Genomic DNA, 20,626 nt, shown 5'->3' with positions numbered 1-20,626 from the left:
CATTTTGTTTAGGATTTTTCCATGTTTGTTCATCAATGATATTGGCCTCTACTTTACTTTTTTTTGATGTCTTTGTCTGGGTTTGGTATCAGGATGATGCTGGTATCATAGAATGGGTTCAGAAGCATTCCTTCCTCCACAATATTTTGGAATAGTTGTAGAAGGATAGGTGTTAACACTTCTTTAAATGTTTGGTGGAATTCACCTGTGAAGATTTCTGGTTCTGGACTTTTGTTTGTTGGGAGATTTTTTTTTATTACTGATTCAATTTTATTACTGATAATTTGTTTATTCATGTTTTCTATTTCTTATAGGTTCAGTCTTAGAAGATTGTACATTTCTAGGAATTGGTACATTTCTTATAGGTTGTCCATTTTATTAGTGTATAATGGTGCATAGTCATATCTTGTGATCCTTTGTATTTCTACATTTCCAGGAATTGGTACATTTCTTATAGGTTGTCCAATTTATTAGTGTATAACTGTGCATAGTAGTATCTTGTGATCCTTTGTATTTCTGTGGTGTAGGTTTTAACTTTTTTTCATTTTTAATTTTATTTATTTGGACCCTCCGTCTCTTTTTTTGTCGTTGAGTCTAACTGAAGATTTATCAATTTTGTTTATCTTTTCAAAGAAACAGCTCTTAGTTTCATTTATCTTTTCTATGTTTTTAGTCTCTCTTTCATTTATTTCTGCTCTGATCTTTATTTTTTTCTTTCCTTCTACTAACTCTGGGCTTTGTTCTTCTCTATCTGGTTCCTTTAGGTGTAGGTTTAGATTGTTTATTTAAGATTTTTATTGTTTCCTGAGGTAAGCTTATATTGCTGTAAACTTCCTTGTTAGAACTGCTTTTGCTGTGTCCCACAGATTTGTGATCATCATGTTTCCTTTTTTATTTTTCTCCAGGTATTTTTTTATTTCCTCTGGGCTTTCTTCAGTAACCCATTAGTTGTTTAGAGAATATTGTTTAGTCTCCATGTGTTTGTCTTTTTTGAAGCTTTTTTCTTGTAGTTAATTTCTAATCTCATAGCATTATGGTCAGAAAAGATGCTTGATATGATTTCAATACTCTTAAAATTATTGAGCTTTGTTTTGCATTCTAGAATGTGCTCTATCCTGGGGAATGTTCCATGTGCACCTGAAAAAAATGTGTATTTTGATGCTTTTGGATGGAATGTTCCATACACATCCATGAAGTCCATTGATCTAATGTGTTGTTTAAAGCAATTCTTGCCTTATTGATTTTCTGTCTGGATGATCTGTCCATTGATGTAAATAGGGTGTTAAAAATCCCCTAATGTTATTGTTTTACTGTCAATTTCTCCCTTTATGTTTGTTAATGTTTGCTTTATGCATTTAGGTACTCTCATTTTCATTATTTTCTAAATATTCTTTTCCTTTTTCTCCCTTTCTCTTGACACAAGAGAAATTGTGGAAAACAGTTATTTGTAGAATCTACTCTGTCACCTTGATATAATCTCCAAATTGTATTCCCTTACAATTATGAGTATTTTTGTACATTTTGACTGGCCTTCTTATAATAAGTTCTATTTTGTGAGGTTGTTTTTTATAGCTATTCTGTACAATAGTGGTTCTTAAAGTGTAATCCAGGAACTGCTGTGGATGTTTGAAATCCTTTAAGGTTATCTCCAATGCCAAAATAATTTTAATAATAACACTAAGCATTATTAATTTTTTTCAGTCTCATTCTCTTATATCATGAAGCTTTTCCAGAGACTTCATGACTTGTGGGAGATTGATTGTATAAGCAAATGTGAAAACTTGCCTTCTACTAAGCCAGAAATTAAATAGATTTGCAAAAATGTAAAATGCTCCCAATCTTTTTACTTTTTGAAATATAATTCTGTTTTATAAAATTGTATAACTTCTGTGAACATGGAACAGATTTGCTATTCCTATTTCAAAATAAATTAATAAATATTTTAAACATTTATACTTTTAATTTCTAATACAGTAAATATTGAAAGATATAAACACATAAACAAAAGCTCTTTGAGGGTCTTATAATTTTTTAGAGTATAAAGGAATCCTGTAACCAAAAATTTGAGAGCCTGTGTTAAACATCAACTCTGTCAGATGCAATTTTGTCATTTGTTTTTAAATGAAACTACATAATGATAAAGGAACACTTGAATTAGGTATGCTTTATATAAACCTATTAGTAGTAATGACCTAAATGTATTTCTAAATTTTTTGTATGCTATGTCTTATGTGGCTATAATGTAGTTACACATGGCTATAATATTAGAGTGTATTTGCTGTCTACATAAAGATGCATTCTTACTAATTACCTAGAAATTTTGAGCCTAATGTCAGTTGCTCATGAGACTTATCTAGACATCATATATTTAATTAATGAGATTCCTTCTAAATCTCTTACTTATAATAGTTCACAAGACATGCATCTTTAAATGACTGCACCAGTGTTATATTTTAAAGGCAGACTTTTGTCCTGCATGTCATGGGTGTGTATCTAGAGAAAACAGTGCAAAGTAAAGTGAAAGGTTCTATGAGAGAATTAAAAGAGAAAGAAGGGAGAGCATTAGTTAAAATTGGGAGTAATTGACCCCTAATGACAGTGACTTAAAACAGAAATTTGTTTTTCTCTCACATAAAAATCTGGAGATAGTGCATGGCTGGTATACCAGCTTTGCATCAAAACATTCTCAGAGTCCTTAACTCTTTCTACCCTGTTGCCCCACCATGCATGGCATCTATCCCCAGGGTCATTTATGGTCCATGATGGCTTTTCCAGCTCCAGGCATTAGATCTTCAGTGTAAGTAGAAGGAAAGAAGCGGGGATAAAGGAGGAGGGAGCAAAGGGGTTGTGTTCGCTTTGTGGGAAGTTCTTGGAAGCCGACACTCAATATTCTGCTTACATTTGGTTGACTACAAATTAGGCGTATGGCTACAGGAGGCTAAAAAATATAGTCTCATTCTGACCAGACACATGCCCAGCTAAAGCATGGCATTCTTTCATTGTACAGGAAGGTTTTAATGAATATTGAAGAACAATTTCAAACATTCTCATATATCCTTCCCAAACACAGAACACAAACCTCTGCCAAAGGAGGGAAACCTAAAGGCTATGCCACTGCTATATTCAGCTAAAATTCCAGCATCTCTGGGTGTGGCAGTGAGTGATGGTTGATCCCCAATATCTTTTCTCTCTTTCTTCCTCAGTGATAGAACTCCCATATTTTAGCTGCTTCAAATAATCTACATTTCCCAACTTTTCTTGAAAGTATATGTTGCTATGTATATTAGTTTTTTTATTGCTGTTGTAACAAATTATCACAAATTTGGTAACATAAAACAACACAAATTTATTATCTTACAGTTCTAGAGACTAGGAGTCTGAAATTAGTTTTACTAAAATCAAAGTGTTGGCAGGGCTGGTTCTTTCTGGAGGCACTCGAGGATCATCCATTTTTTTGCCTTTTCTAGTTTCTGCAAACTGCCTGAAGTACATGGCTTATAACCTTTATCTCACATCACTCCAACTCCTTGCTTCCATTGATACAGCTCCTACTTCCTCTCTGATCGCCTGGCCCCCTCTTATAAGGACTCTTGTGATTAAATCATATACTCTCCTTCCCCCAGATAATCAACTGATCTCAAGATCCTTAATCACATTTGTGAACCCCGTTTATAAATGTCTTATGGACTGAATATTTGTGTCCTCCTGCACCCTACAAAATTTATATCTTAAAGCCCTAATGCCCAGTGTGTGTGGTTATATTTGGAGATGGAACTTTAAGGAAATAATTAAGTTTAAAAAAGGTCATAAGGGTGAGGCACTGATCTGATAGGATTAGTGTCTTTATAAAAAGAGACACTGAGACACCAGAGAATGTATTCTCGCCCCCTACCTTCCATTCCATGCATGCACCAAGGAAAGGCCATATGATGACACAGAAAAGGGGGCTGGCTCACTGGAAGCCAGGAGGAAAACACTCACCAGAAATCAAATCAGCTAGCATTTGATCCTAGACTTTCAGCTTTCATTTTACCTCAGTTTAAAAAAAAATGGCTTTGTAGTTTCTGTTTCTGTTCTAAGTAATATAACTGGAAACTTGATTCATTATGACTTTGTAAATGCCACTAAATTATTTGTATTTAGTATTCAAAAAGAAATAAAACATATTAAAATTCTATTAATAAATTCAAAGAAAAAAACATTAAAATTCTATTAATAAATTCAAAGGTTCTGAAAGTGTTATATGGTTAATTTTTGATAAATGTGTTGTTTTACACAGTTTAGTCATTTTATGCTTCAGTTTTAGCAAATGCTAAAAAAGAATTCTGCATGTCTATTTGGCTTTTTGTTTACATTGTTGAATTATCATGAAGAACAATACTTTACAGTTTTTTGAAAACTTGAAAACTAAATCACCTGGAAAGTCAGGTCTCTTTCTATTATATTTATTATTTTTTGGTACTTCACATTTTTGACATTTCATTAGAATTCTGACAAGCACTACCAAAACTGTATTGTTAACTTCACAATATTTTTTGTAACATCTTTACTGAGATATAACTTACATGACACAAAATTCATCCTTCTTAAGTACACAATTCAGTGATTTTTAGTCTTTTTACAAACTTTTGCAACCATTATCACTATCTAATTCCAGAACATTTTCATCAACCCCAAAAGAAATTCCATATATATTAGCAGTATTCCCAACAGACCTTAACAACCATTAAGATATTTTCTATCTCTATGAGTGTGCCTATTCTGGGCATTTAATATAATTAGAAGATAAAATATGTGGTCTTTTGTGTATGGCTTCTGTCACTTAGCATATTTTTAGGATTTATCCATGTTGTAACATGTCTAAGTCCTTTATTCATTTTTATAACTGAATAATATTTCACTGTATGAATATACCATACTTTAAAATCCATTTATTACTTGGGTTGCTTCCAATTTATGACTGTTATTAATAATTCTGCTATGAACATCCATGTACAAATATTTGTGTAGACATACTTTTCAGTTTTATTGTGTATATATCTAGTAGTGAAATAACAGGATGATATGGTAATTCTATGTTTAACTTTTTGGGGAACTGCCAAACTGTTTTCCACAGCAGCTGTGCCATTTTGCATTTACATCATCAATGTATGAGAGTCCTAATTTCTTCAAATTCTCACCAACACTTATTATTTTCTGTATTTTTAATTATAGCCATCGTAGTGAGTATGAAGTGGTACTTCACTGTGGTTTAGATTTGCATTTCCCTAGTGAGTAATAATGCTGAGAATCTTTTCATATATTTATTGGCCATTTGTATATCTTCTTTGGAGAGCTATCTATTCAAAAATCCTTTGATCATTTTATAATAAGTTGTCTTTTTATTGTTGAATTATAAAAATTCCTTATATATTTTGATACAAGTCTCTTATCATACACATCATTTGAAAACATTTTCCCATTTTGTGGATTGTCTGTTCACTTTCTTAATGGTAAATTTTTAATTTTGATGAAATCCAATTTACATGGGTATTTTTGTCACACATTTTTCTTATGACATCTAAGAAACCATTTTCTAAACCAGTGTCTCAAAGATTTATTTTTATGTTTTTTTTTCTAAGAGTTTTATAAATTTAGCTCCTAAATTTAGGCATATGATTCATTTTGCACTAATCTTTATATAGTATGAGATAGAGGTTCAAAATCATTCTTTTATATTGGATATCCAGTTGTCTAGCACCATTTTTTTTTTTTTTTTTGGAAAAAAAAACCCCTCATCCTCCTCCTATTGAATTATCTTGGTACCCTTGTGAGAACTTGATTGACCATATGTAAAGATTTATTTATGGACTCTATTCCATTGATCTGTATATCTATCCCCCACAATCATTTTGTCATCCCAGAATTTTTATTATTTAAATAATATGCTACTGAATAAAAAGCCCAATATCTTAAGAATCTCTAGCAATGTAGTTTAACTATTGTGTTATACTTCAGATTTAAATCTATTATCCTCGAATTTGTGTTTGATGTCATCTTACTCAAATTCAAAGATAAATCAACATGCAAACAAACTCCTCTCATGTGCACAAATGATATATTATTTACCTCCAAATTTTGGAAAAGTTTGCAATTTTAAGACTCATGGATGGATAGATAATTTGATGTGGAGATAAAGTTTCTAAGAGTTGACAAGTGGAAAGAATATTCAAAGACCTTAGAGACAATTGATTTTTCCATCCATAGAACATTTATTTATCCATTGATAGACCACATGGTATATTGCAAATTTCGTGGCCTTCATAATCACAAAATCAACTTTGCCTGCATACTTTAAACGTAATAGATATATACTGGCATAAATTTATACATATAAATAGGTATCAATATAACTATTTTTGATATGAGGGTTAAAACTTGGTTTTATTTTTTTATTAATTATTATTGGAGTATATTTGCTTTACAGTGTTTTGTTAGTTTCTGCTGTATAGCAAAGTGAATCAGTTATACATATACATATATCCACTCATTTTTAGATTCCCTTCCCATTTAGGTCACCACAGAGCATAAATTTCAAGTACTCTGCTCTAACTTCAGTGCTCAGCATACTATGGGAAAATCAAGAAGAGTGGAAATTTTCATTCTTTCGGAATTTGTTTTCAGATGAGGTAGTAGAATAATGACCAACACATCTATATAAATGAGCACCAAATATGTGATGGAACATATAAAAAAATGAATGTCAAAAAAGAAAAGATCAAGGGTCAGACTTAAAAAAAAAAACTATATGAACAAAGTTGTGGAGGTGAAAATTAGCTTTGAAAATGTGTGAATGGGAAATAAACTATGAGGGGAATTGTGGAAACTGAAGTTGGATAGGGCCGTTAATGGACATTTTAATTTTCACTTGAGTGTTTAAAATGATTATTTAGCAAGAAAAATTCTCTCTATACATTTTAATACCACAGGCACAGTTACATACCTATCAAATTACTAAGAATTAACAAGTTACATTTGCTATTCAACTTTGTGTAGGATAATGGGCAATCAGATGTTAGGATGATTATCTAATTATTTTATTTATGATGTAAAGGAGAGAGTAAAGAGTGAAAATTTATAGCTATCAGCCTTAATTTTTCTATCTATTAAAATGTCACAGATAGAGAACAAGAGAATATAGGAAGGTTTCCCGAGGCTAGATGAAAGAGCATAATAGAGACCATAGATTCCAGTAGTTTGTGGGTATTTCATAATTTTGTGTCAGTTTATCTTTTAACTGTTTCTTGCTTACTATTCTGTTGTACACAGTACACGTCAGCTGGTTCAGTCTCTTCACCTTTCTCTTCAGTCTCCTGTTTGCCTCATGTTTTCCTTATGTAAATTAAGCATTATCTATTTATTTCACATCTGCCTAATTCATGTTCCCAGTTTCTTCAATATGCTTTCCAGTGAGCTCAACTTTCTGGTAATATTTACATTTAAAAAAGTATCATGCAAATTGGAACTTTAACATGCATTTTATCTTGCAATTCATGGGAAATGATATATTAATTAAAGCAAAACTGGTTAGGCTAAGAAAGAATTTGGACTTGGCCATTGTAGCAGTACAGGAGACAGAATGGTTATAGTGCTAGGAACTAACAAAAGAGGGTCAGTCTGGTAAGTAGCTTTATATCCAGTGAGCTCTATTCACTGTCCACACGGCTAGCAGCAAGTGACCAACTAATATGAAAAGTTGAGCAACATTGAAATTGGGTCAGGTTGAGAAAGAAAGCTGGTATTAATGAAGTCTGTTATTGAGTATCAAAGCCTAGACACTGTGCTCAATGACTGTTTTAAAAAGAAAACTGGTACTAAAGACTGGATTGCTAGAATGGAGGCTTGGGAAATGGTCCAAGGCAGATGTCAAGGTAGAACTGGGAACATTTCAAAGGCAGAACAGAGTGGTGAAGGCTTCAGAATGACACAAAATACTAATTACCATAATTATGTGTTATGCTATGAGCAAAGGTAAATTAATAGGGAACTCCAAGTATTAGTCTGGAGACTAGTCTTATTGTCTTATAGACTTAGTCTTATTATCTCCTATCATAGTTAGGTCCTAGAATTGGAAGGAGAATGGAGTCTGTATGTTGGAGATTTAGTAGCTCCAAAGGAGGGAAAAGATGATTACAGAAATAGAGCATTATATCTTGCCAGCAGCTTTTCCTTCAGAAAAGAACCATTACTGCATACTGTGAAAGATTCTAGTATGAGAATTAAGCTCGGTAGAATTAACTATATTTGATCTTGGCTGCTATGAATCAGTTAGCCAGTTATTGAGAGCAAAATCTCTTCTTTTTCAGCAATAGGGCTAAAATATAAAAGCATTGCTATGTGTTCCCTCCAATTCACCTTCATTCCAGTACATTGCCTCCTTTCTACAATTACACCATCAAACAGTCTCCATCTCAAAGTAGGCACTAAAATGCCTTTGTTCATTCACCTTAAATTAAGTTTTTGGTGCCAAGGCCAAAACCTCCTTCCTGGAATCTCATCTTTACTTCCTCTTGTTTAAGAATGAGATTATTCCTACAGTTGTACCTCTTTATTTCTCTCTTCAGCTTACAGCATTAAATAAAAGGATAAAGTCCCTGATATCATCCAGAACAAAGATTTCTTCTCTTTTAATGTTAGAGGAAATTAGTTTCTCTTAGTTGGAATACTGTTAACTAGTATTTGTCTTACGCATATTTCTATTTAAATTTATTTATACCATACTGTATTATGTGAATGTCTTAACTCTAGGAATATAAGCCACTTTATGGCAGGTTGTAATTTAGTTGTTTTGCCACCTTTTACCTAGCATAGTCATATGCACATAGGAGGCACTCAACAAATATTTACTAATTTAAAATGCTATTTGTTGCATTTGCAAGAAGTATAATCCAAACTCTACTTATACTTTTTGAGTCATAATTTATAACTCATGGAGTCATTTTAGTATATTTTCTGAAAATATTAATCCACTGTGCTAGTATGAAAAGAGTAGGTAATAGAATTCTGCTTATCATTGAGATCTTTGTATGGGAGCAGGAAGAATTAAGGTTATCATTGAAAGAAGATAGATTAAAATAAGATGCAAGACAAAAGTAAAATACAGAGTTCAAAAGGATCTTACAAAGTTATGAACTATGCAGGTAAAACAGATTTTCTTGCTGGTCCTGTTACACTAGAACTTAGAACACCTTTCAAAGATAGAGAAGGGAAAGGGATTACCATACTGTGGTAATAAGAATAAAACTCATTCTGGAAATGCTGTAGGCCAATGATATAAACAAACTAAATTATATAGATAAATTAATTAATAGCAGATCCTTAATGGGATATTAAAGTAAATGAAAATGGTTTTGCTGCATAGCCTTAACTGTTCACAGTGTTTCTTTTTGCTACTATTACAGGTGGGATATTTGATTTAGGGGCAATTGATCTGACATACTATGCCAAGTCATTCTTTTCCCTAAAGCTTAGGAATGCTGATGTAATTTTGAAAATGCTAGTTCAGAAGCACCACTAGAATTTTATACAAGATCCACATGTTTTTAAATTGGTGTATAATCTTTATGTGAGAAATTGTGTATATTTTCAATTACTGAATATTTATAGGAAATGCATACACTCATTTCATAAGAAAAATCTTAGGGGAGAGAAGAGGTAGAAGAATTTTTTAAAATTATGCCTTTCCTTTTTAGTTTTAAGTTCATTGAAATGTGAAAAACCTATCATTCATGTTTTTAGGTTTCTTGCTATCATATAGAGAGCCATGATTATTAGAATTCATGAGCACCGAAAAGCAAATCTGGAGCTCACTGTCCTCAAGGCAAAATATAATGTTTGCTGATTATCGTTAGCTAATGGTACACCTCAAGAGTTTAACTGTATTTTTTTCCATCTTTAAACTTTATTACTGTATTTTTCTTCAGGGTAAAAAAAAATTATGGGTCAATTTTCACTGAAGTGGGCTGGATTTACGTATTCACCTCTCATCAGTGTCAAAAGGAATTGTGCCCATCATTCCCTGGACAACAGGATGAAAACCTGTCTCTGATTGGACACTAGGGATATCAGCTGTAAACACAAGATAAGTGTAAAGTTGAGAAGAGAAATACACTTAATAATTCATCCAAACCAGCATAATTTAACGATTTGAAAATTGCATAAAACTGTTCATGAAATTATTTACTTCCTCATGCGAGAAAGCTAATATTACCATTTTGAAGTCCAGTGAAATGTACCAGCATAAAAAAAATTTGCTTTGCAAAGACTGCTAATGCAAAACTTTCCAAGCTGTCCATCTTTTAAAATAAAAAGATAATAAAATAACCCTTCTTTACCACTTACTTAAAATGAATTTTCATTTATTCAAGGTAAGAGAGAGTGGCTATTTCAATGTATTTTAATATTGTCTAAGCCTTGAGTGACAAAGATTTGTGTACTATGACTCACCTAAAAATTGACAGTATTGAATTTTCGCAAAACAAATTTAGGTACCATGACATGGAAAATATTAATTTTTGAATCATATTGCTGCTCTCTGATCTATTTAAGATAATTTTAGAGATATTCCATCTAAGCATGGGTTTTGGTGATTATATCCACCTAGAAAGCCTGTAGAGACTCACAATAAATTGCAGGCATTTCTTTATATATAAGTTTTTGTTTAACAAAATATAAGGATTCTGACAATACCTATTTTATTAGCTTAAGAACTGAAAATAATCCTGTTTGCATTTGAAAGTTTGGTAACTACAGTTTTGAGTCATTTTATCCAGCTTCAGGAATGTTGGACTTCATGTAAATAATAAACATTTGGACCATGGCAGAAATATTTCCAATAAGAGCAGTAGGGCTGAGGTTGTTTAGCAAGCTGTGCTGGATACATTGTGAAGTTGGACAGACTGTGATTTGTACTGAGGCTGTAGAACTTGCAGGCTGGCAACTCAGGGTCAGGTAAAGCACTTTATTGAACATCTCTATCTATCTGTCTCCTGAGTGTGTGTACATATACTGTTTTATACACACACACATATGTATGCATATATATTATATAACCTATTTTTTGCTCAAAACAGTCCCTGCAGTTCCTGAGATATATGTATCATTTGGAGGGAAGAAGTATAATTATACGGCATTAGAAACAGTTGTTTTAGTCCTTAGTCTAGTAAAAAGAGCTTGTATGAAGCAACATTTACAAATATTCTGAATTCCACAAATGAGTATATTACTCCCAGTTGCGGAAGGCTAAATCCTCAATTCTAGAAAATATTATCCAAGTAATTGTTACTGAGTCAATTTAATAGTTTATAAGTATGTATTTATAAAGCATATTTAAGTTGGTTATAATATGCTTTACTTTAGAAACATGATTATATATATGGCTACTATGTTAATTTATTGAGATGTTTTCTTTATGGTAATATAAATCCCTCTTCAGATTCTAAACGAATTTAAACCATAAACTTTCTAAAATGCTAGATTTGCTTAAGGTGTGTAGGTTAGAGATCAACCTAAACATCATAAAATATTGGAGGTCTCTTTGTTCTTTTCTCCTCTTCTCATAAATATAAACATTGTTCAAATATACCTAGAAATATAGATTCTTGAGCTGTATATTTTATTGCTAAGGAAAAAAGGGTTTTTTTCCTAGAAAATTCTATTTCACTGCCCATCATTAAATTTTAAACCAGCATGTGAGTGGTCTCATTTGGGGATTACTTAAGCAGTGTTAACTTATATTACTAATACATACTATATCCCTTTCATTTAAAAATGATTAGATTAAAAATTATTTATTTACTAAATATTATTTTAATCAATTGAGTTAACATTTGAGGTTTAATAAGATGCACATTTTATCAAGAATGTGTTTAGCATTCAACCTGTGCTTTCTAATATGTTTTTCTCACTTTCAATGTCTTTATCTTGCTTCTCATGTTTTCTGTATCTATATAGAGGGTTAATCATTAAATTATGCCATATTTTGAGAAGTACAGAATTTAAATATTCACAAAATAATAACTTTGTACCTATGTCTAACATGGTGTCATGGATATAGCTGGCACTCAATACATATTTGTTGGAAAAAACTAATCAAATGTCTCAATCCTTTTTTGTTATTTGTGAGTTGATACTGCAACAGAGATTGAAGAATCCAGTCAAAGTGGTGCAGGCATATTGAGATAAGTAAACCATGGCCCCAGTCCTCAGAGAGAATAATTTCTTCTAAGGATAAAAAATGTACTTAACTATTATATAAGGTAGAACACAATAAGTGCTTGAAAGTTATGAACAAAATTATATCGATTATGTAGAGTTACAGTCTTTTTAAAATGTGATCCTTAGGCAAACAAGATACAGAATTATTTTCAATTATTACTATATAATATGTTGTCTATTAGACAATGTAAAAATATATTTTTAAAAGGATTATGAATAGAATTGCATTGTCATGTAAATAGTAATCCGATACATTTCTGGAGAGATTTTTCAAAGAAACATAAACTTGTATACTCTGAAATATCCTCATGCCCTTTACTTTCATTACTCTGCCTACTCTCAATTATTACTATTCATGAACTACTGTTGTGTTCTCTGAACTTGAAATTGTAGCTTAGTCTAAACTCTGGAAGTTTGCAGCATCTCTTTTTTACTGGGTTTGACAACCACTACTACTAAGCAGTTGCTGTATTACCAGTGTCATATAGCAGAGAGTGAGCCTCAGTGGTTTACTCATTGGCACCTCTAATCTTGGTGAGGATAGAACTTAGACTTTAATCATTCTTAAACTGAGGGAGCATATCTTCCTATAATGCTTTTTTTCCACATGTTCTTTAACTGGACAATTGCAGCAAAATATAATTTCAGCCATCCTCATTTCCCGTGGCTACTTTTTTATATAGAAGAGAAATGTCACATTTCTTTCTATATCTACTAGGTTTCTCCTGTATTTGTTTATCCAGATCATCCTTTGTGAATTCTCTTCCCCACATATCAAGAATATTATCACTTCACTTCTAGTCTTCATTGTTAAGATAAAGTAAGATTGGGATCAAATACAAGGTAGTAGCAATTTTTCAAATATCAGTTAAACCTGCCAGTTGCTTAAAGGGGACTATCTTAAAAAGTAACATTTTCCTCATACAATTTTTATCTTAAACCATGCCCCTTCCTCCATGGTTTTTCCTGTTAACTAGCACTTACTCTTTAAAGCAGAGATCAAGTGGACCTTGCAATACATGGATCACTATACATTAGCCTCCCCTCTGGTGAAGGCTTTGCTTGCTAAGTTAGTGAGAGGGTGTGTAGTCAAACACTAGAGCTAACAGGTTTTCATTCAGACATAAAAGAACAACTTTTTTTTAGTTTCGCTTTTAGCATACTCCTAAAGTTATCTCTTTGAGTATTATATAGAAGACCTAAGATCTGGATTAGCACTTTTAAAGATGATGTCTTGGCTGAGAAGAGGAAAGGCAACAGAAACAAGAACAAAAACAACAAATGGGGTAGGATACCAAGGGGCTGGTGTCTTGGCTGTGATTCTAAAGAGGTTTTTGGAATCATCCTTGAAATGGAGACTACTTACAATGAATAATATATAATATAGACAAAACAAACACTCAGGTATAGGATAATATAGATAGTACAGGGATAGATAGATAACATAACAATGAGTCTCTGTTAACAATATGCTTTGATCAAAGACTTATAATTTCCTTTAAAGTCAAAGGACTCTGATTTGTATAATATATAATGTGAAAACAAAACCAAACAATCTTCAGAACACTAACTAGCCCAAGTTTAGAAACTCAAACCACTAAGGGTTGAAAAGGAATCTTGATTTTCAAAGACAGAAAATTTGACATAAATTATTTACCCTTGGTCTAGAAAGGAGTTTGAGGAAATTGTTACCACTCTCACCACTCCTTAGTATTAAATGATAAATTATCATTTCTCTTTGGAGAATTAAATATCTACTCCAGTCATCCATCTGATATTTTACAACCATGTACGTGTTTGGTTTGTTAATTACAGGAAGCTCCATAGATCCTCAGTTAATCTATTCCAATTTTCAGTAGTACTCTGAGGATTTTTTTCTCATTATGATTGAATGATATTTAATCATATACAGATTATCTCTCCCTATTTCCATACCTCTTATAGATGATTTTTTCTTAGCTCCTCCACTCAATACCATCAAAGAAGAGTTCTTTCGTTGTCATTGTGATGTAGGTAGATAGAGACATGTACCTGAATAAATACGTAATTATTCATATCAGATGGTTATGTTTATGTTTTTTGTGGGTATTGAGAAATGATAAAGTAAAAGATGCTTCAGAAAATTTAGAGAATCTGTGTTGATGTACATGATAAAGAGCTTAGAAGAAGGGGATAGGATAATTGTAAAGGGTTGCTCAGTGAAATGCTTTGGAGTAACCATAGAGTATGAAAAATATCAGGAATGAAAGAATAGAATATTGAAAAGTGTTACTTGGGGTAGAGTTCTTTAAAAAATATAAGCTAGGAATTTATTTTAAAATTATGTCTAGTTGTTAGATGCTTTCCAACAAATGAAGTTTATATTATATTATTTTATGTTAGCCAAAGTTCCTAACCCTTCACTCATTCCTTCTGGCACTTCTCTTTAGTGCTATTCATTCAACATGTAACAAATAATTATTGAGTATCTGCTGAGTGCCATTCCTGGCTTTGAGTAAACAAGATAAGCAAAGCCCTTAGCCCCTTGTGGACTAAATTCTAAGGAAAAAGAAAAAAAAACCAAGATGTAACCCTAGTAAACAAACAAATAAATTTGTGATAAATGTTATGAATTAAATATATAAAGTGCTGAAATAGGGAATAATAAGAGGATGCCCACTTCTCATAGGATTGTCACAGAATGTTTTTATCTGAGGAGATAATATTTACAATTAAGACCTAAAGGATGGGAAGCTAGCCATGCAAAGTATAGGAAGGAGAGTGTTCTAGGCAGAGGGAAGAGCTTACACAAAGATCTGAGGTGTGAAGTAACTTGTTTTAGTTGAGTTGGGTTCAAGGGACTGAATGAAATCCAGTGTGGCAGGAGTATAGTGAAGAGAAGCACAAGATGTGTTTGATTGTGTAGTCAAGGGCCATATTTTGCTGGGTTTTTGTACCTCATAGTAAGGACTGAGCACCTTGGACAGCCATTATGGGATTTTAAAGCTAAAGAGAAACATGATCATATTTACCTTTTGACAAATATAAATATATCTTGTAACAGCTAGGGTTAAGGCAGAGACCAATAGGAAGCTATTTCTGTTTGGAAGGGATGATTATAGCTTACACTAGAGAAGTAAAGTGAAAACAGAGAGAAGTGAACAGATTTGAAATAGATTCAGGAGGTAGAATTGCCAAGATTTGCTGATGACTTAGATAAAGTGTTTCAGAAAAAGGATAAAATAGAGATGAAATCCTACATTTTTATGGTTTGAATAAGATAATGGTACATTTTACAAAATGAGGAAGATGGCAGTTGGAGGATGTGAGAAGCCCGGATCTCTTCTCTACACTAGATTTATACATGGCTTATTTACATAGGGCTTACTTTAAAAATAATTCAGTAGGTAGGCTCCTTTCTTTTCATGTTCCAGGTTATCTATATTCATCTGAAAATATGTTGCACTGACCTGAAACAGTACTTCAGCTATGGTTCAGAAATGAAAATGGTAAGATTGCCATTTCCCTCATTCTAGATGGAATGCTTATACAGCATAAAGTCATCACACAATGGACTTTTAATTTACTCTTAACTAAAATATTTTTTATCATTCATGTTTTTAAATTATATTATTGTAGTGATTAAATTCATTTTGCCCAACTGCAATATTTATTCCTATTAATATTCATCTATTCAATTTGACCCATTGCTCCAGTCTATTGATAATCTTTTAAATTTGTCCAGAATTAACTGATTTTGTTCTTTTACCACCCCCTTTGAAAATTTGATAAGCATTTTCTTTATATTTTTATTCACATCATTCATATAACTATTGTCAGCACAGGGCTAAGAACATGTCCACATATCAAGACATTAGAGATCTCCCTTCAGGTTAGCATCATTTTATTAATCCTTACTCTTTTCCATGTGATAGCTCAACATCTTTGATCTCCACGTAATCATACTGTCTTTCAATAAGTAGTGAAAGTGTTTTCAAACATGTTGCTGAAATGCAGGTTTATCATATCAAGGATATTGGAACCTGAATTAATTCTGACCCTGTTAAAAATAAAATTATATCTGATGTAATTCATTTATTTTCAATATATATTGCTCCTTGGTGATTATTTCTTTTCCAAATGCTACCAAAAATCCTTTAAATATTTTCCTAAATTATTGAAGACCAGTGTTAAATTTAAGGCACTTTAGTTAATAGAATATCCTTTCTGTTATTGAAAACAAGATATTAGATTTTCTCCAGTGTTGTCATAACTTGTTTTCTCTGTCATTTTGAAGATCAATCAATAAATGGGCATATCCTTTCTTTTTTTTCTTACAGTACATAAAACAAACATCCCATTTTCTTTATGATGGCAGCTTGTATAAGCCTCAGTTCATTTAGCGCTTTAGACACTCTGATCATTTTTCTATAGATTTGTTTCACTCTCACATATGCACCATTTGTCATGGTTCTTCTTTTATAAAAGCCAAGGAAGGGAAAGTTATTTTAAATGATGACAAACAATGATATGTGGATAGTATATAAAAACGGCTAAGTTGGCAAACTAAAGAAAATATATTTCTAAAAGGAACTAGCTAGCTACTGATTTGACTTGGAGGCTTTTAAATTTCATGATTCTGCAAATTAACTTTATTTGTGATAGAGTCTGGATACTCAGATTTGACAGATATATACCTTTTTAAATTTTTCTTTATTCTTTCGGGGGTGTAAAGAAATAAGTACTAGTGGAAACAGAATTGTTGAACATATCCTTTCATTCCACTTTCATTATTTTCTCATGAGGAGAATATAAGTGTGAGATCTAGAGCACAGAAAGGGTTCATTTCTATGATTGAAGTAGAATTTGAGGTGATTTTTTAACATATGATGAATTGCATTGTCAGGAGGGAAAGACAGAGAGTAGTTACCAAAATAGAGCAAAATTCATAGAAGTAAGAAGATATAAGAATGATATGGCCTGAAGAAGATTGATGGACAAATCTGAGGTTGAAAAAGCATTTAGAACTGATTGTTACAGATTTGATTGCAAAACAGTGGTCTACATTTTTTGTCATATTTTAATAGTAAGATTTGAGCCCAAATGAAAATAGAAACAGCATTATTTAAAATAGTCATGTTTTGATAGTGTATTATTATATTATATTTATTCTTGACAACCTAAAAAAATTCTAAATATAGAGAGAATAGGTTAACTCAAAAGTAGCTATTTATTTGTCTTTCTAGCAAAAAGTAATATTTTTGTCATGCAGAGACTGAAAATAGTGTTGTGTAAGAGTTATAGTAAAGGATTTTTTAGAGAGGAATAAAAACAGATTCATTCCAGGGTGAGATAATACCTAGTACCTATCATGAGCATTAAAAAAAATTCTTGCACAATGAGTCACTGCATAGAGACCATGTTTTCAAAAAATCAGTTAAAGGACTTTACATATAAAATTTAAAAGACAAAATAAGCTCAAGGATATTTAATTAAATATATCTGTGTTATATGGTGTAGGAATTTGGGCATAAAATTGTAAGTACAGGAGACTAGGACACATATCCAAGTGTTTCTTCTAAATTGTAGAGTAAAGGAGGTTTGGATAAGTGGACAGTCAAGGCAGGGGAAATATGAAAAAAATTATCTGTTTAAAAATTCTATCAGCTATCACGTTAGAGAATTTATGTGACTTTTTCTCCCCTTGGATGAAGGTAATGCTATTCACTACAACTAGAAATAAGTATTAATAGGTTTAGAGGAGAGATATGACTTCAAATCTCTTGAGTATGTTGTGTCTGTGAGATTTTCCAGGGCGAAAGAACGCAGCTCATGGTGGTTATGAGTATTACATAAATTAATATCTATAAAGAGCTTAAAATAATGGCAAATGGTAAGCACTGTACAAGTATTCCATAAACAAATATACAGAACCAAGCACCTCAGAAAAGAGATCTATCTGAGGGTATATATTTGTGGATCTTCAGAATTTAGACCAGTGGTTCTCATCAAGGAAAGCATAATATCCTGGGAAAGTTTTTCCAAATACAAACATATGTCCCTTCCCAAGATTCTGATTTTTTTATTTCCTGTAGCAGACTGTTAGTTGCCTACAAATATCTGCCCTTCTCTTCTTTCTTGGTAACAGACCCACCATTTTACTCCAGGAAGTAAAGTACCTAGCTAAAAGCCTGCATTTCTTACCCTCTCCTTTTTAGTTGTGGGAGGTCAGTGAGTTATGAACAGAAATTATTGGAAGGGCCTCTGGGAAAGTTTCTTAAGACACATGGCCTGTGCCCTTTTGTCATTTTATCCTTTCCTCCATCTTGCTGACTGAAATATAGACATGGTGTTTGATGCTCTAGTAGCTATCTTGACTCATGAGTAAATCTTGAGGCTGGAAGCCATGTAGGTGATGCAGTAAGATAGAGATGATACATTTTGAAAGAGCCTGGATTCTTTATTGACCTGGTTCCTCTGTATCAATCCTGAATGGTCTGTGAAGAGAAAGAGAGATAACACAGTATCAATTATTAAAACATCATCAACCAGTTTACAGACATTGTATAGTTTACATCTGACAGTGCCTCTGCTTTACACAAAGCTCCTTATCAATATTCTACTTATTATCCCTTCCACACATATCTGATCCATTTGTACTTTTAAGGCCTGTGATAATTCTGGCCCTATTTATTTCTACCTATTTTACTATCCTTTAGTATTCTGTAAAATAATTGTGTCCCTCCTTTCTTACTCTGAATCTTCCATCAGCCTTCCTGGGCAACAGTATCTTGCTTCTCTTTGTTTATTCCTTATTTCTCCTCCCCTCTGATTCCTTTTGTCATGGCACCCTCCTGACAGGTCCCCCTTCCCCTCAATTTCCCTTAGAATATTGTCCAAAGTATATCATTAACTCTTAATAGAAAGATAATTTATCAGAATCATATATAATGGAACTCTTTTCATCTTTTCTTAACTCTGCCTACCTCACAGGTTTTTGCTGCTGTTTTTTAAATAAAAGTCAATTATGATAATATGTTATAATACATGTGAGGGTTCTTTGAGAACTCTGAAACATATATGAGATATTATTATTGTTGTCATTGTTTTTATTTTGTTTCCACAGAATATACATTCTCCTGTTGATTTAAAATTTTCTAGTGAACAGAGAAAACATGTTTCTTCTATTTTATATGAATTAAAAACAGGAAAACCAAGACATCTCATTCAAAAAGGTTAGTTATATGAATTAAAAATTATATTTAATGAACATATTTTGATGAAGAGTAATTAAATTTGTTAGATGTTGGGCATGTTAATTTTGAACTATAAATATGAAATACATTTTGAGACTTCTAGATAAAATATTCATATCTCTTTCAATAGTTTATAAATATATATATGCAGAAAGTTGTTTCATGGATATGAAGGACCTGATTTTGAGTAGAAGTTGGGAATTAGGAGAAATAAGTATTAGCAAGAACCATATTGAATTGATAGTTTTGTTACCATATGGCTGTGCCAGGATGTTACCTCCTTCAGGAAATCTGTCAAGTATCAGATTAATTAATATAAATTATTTCAGTTAAAATTATATTAAATGTCCTTCAGGCTTTGAAGATAATTATTTTTTGTACACAAAAATACATTTTATTGTTAATAAAATTTTGGTCATCATATGTGTACCTGTTTTTATTTTGTTTTTGCAGAATTTCTTCTGTTAAAATGTGTTATGATCAGATGACATTTTCTTTACCTCTTTCTTTCACAGAAGAATCATAAAAACAGTTTTGTAAAATAATTTGAAGGTCTTAAAACTTTTCTCAAGGTTTCTCTTAAACCTTTTAAACATTATTTTGATAAGAACACTTAGTATGAGGCCTACGCTCTTAACAGACTTTTAAGTGCACAATACAGTATTGTTAGCTATAAGCACAGTGTTGTACAGCAGATCTCTAGGACTTTTCCATCTTGTAAAACTGGAATTTTATAATCTTTAAACAGCAATTTTCCATTTTCCCCTCCCTCCATCCTTTTAATTCTGAAATATTTGATTTTTTTTCCTTTTTAAAAATTCATGGTAGTGTCTTTATCCTTATTGATTTTTTTTTCTTCTGTGTATGTGAACTGGTCGAACTCTACCAGATCCTCATTTGTCAGGCTTTGTTATTTCCTCACTTCGTTATGAGGTTCATGTACTTTATATACTTCCTAAAGCTCTGCATCTTTTATTTAAAGGTAATTTTATTTTAATCCAGTTATTGAACTCCTAGGTTTATAAACCAAAATGAAATGAAGGAAAAATAATAGTCCCATGCTCCATACCTCCCCACTCACTCTTCTTGCTACCCCAAGACAATAATCATTTAATAATTATTAATGACTCTTCTGT

General features: G+C 32.0%; 1 protein-coding gene across 1 annotated transcript in view; it reads left to right on the top strand.

The window, feature by feature from the left end:
• The window catches only part of LRRIQ3 (leucine rich repeats and IQ motif containing 3), a 187,855-nt gene that overhangs the window by 103,986 nt on the left and 63,243 nt on the right, over nucleotides 1-20,626 (top strand). The window contains exon 5 of the mRNA XM_032653134.1: nucleotides 19,361-19,469. Within this exon, the coding sequence (XP_032509025.1) occupies nucleotides 19,361-19,469 (109 nt within the window). The remainder of the gene's footprint in view (nucleotides 1-19,360; nucleotides 19,470-20,626) is intronic.

Source organism: Phocoena sinus, chromosome 1 (genome assembly GCF_008692025.1).
Source record: "Phocoena sinus isolate mPhoSin1 chromosome 1, mPhoSin1.pri, whole genome shotgun sequence".
Taxonomy (NCBI): domain Eukaryota; kingdom Metazoa; phylum Chordata; class Mammalia; order Artiodactyla; family Phocoenidae; genus Phocoena; species Phocoena sinus.
This window is presented reverse-complemented; position numbering and strand designations above follow the sequence as displayed.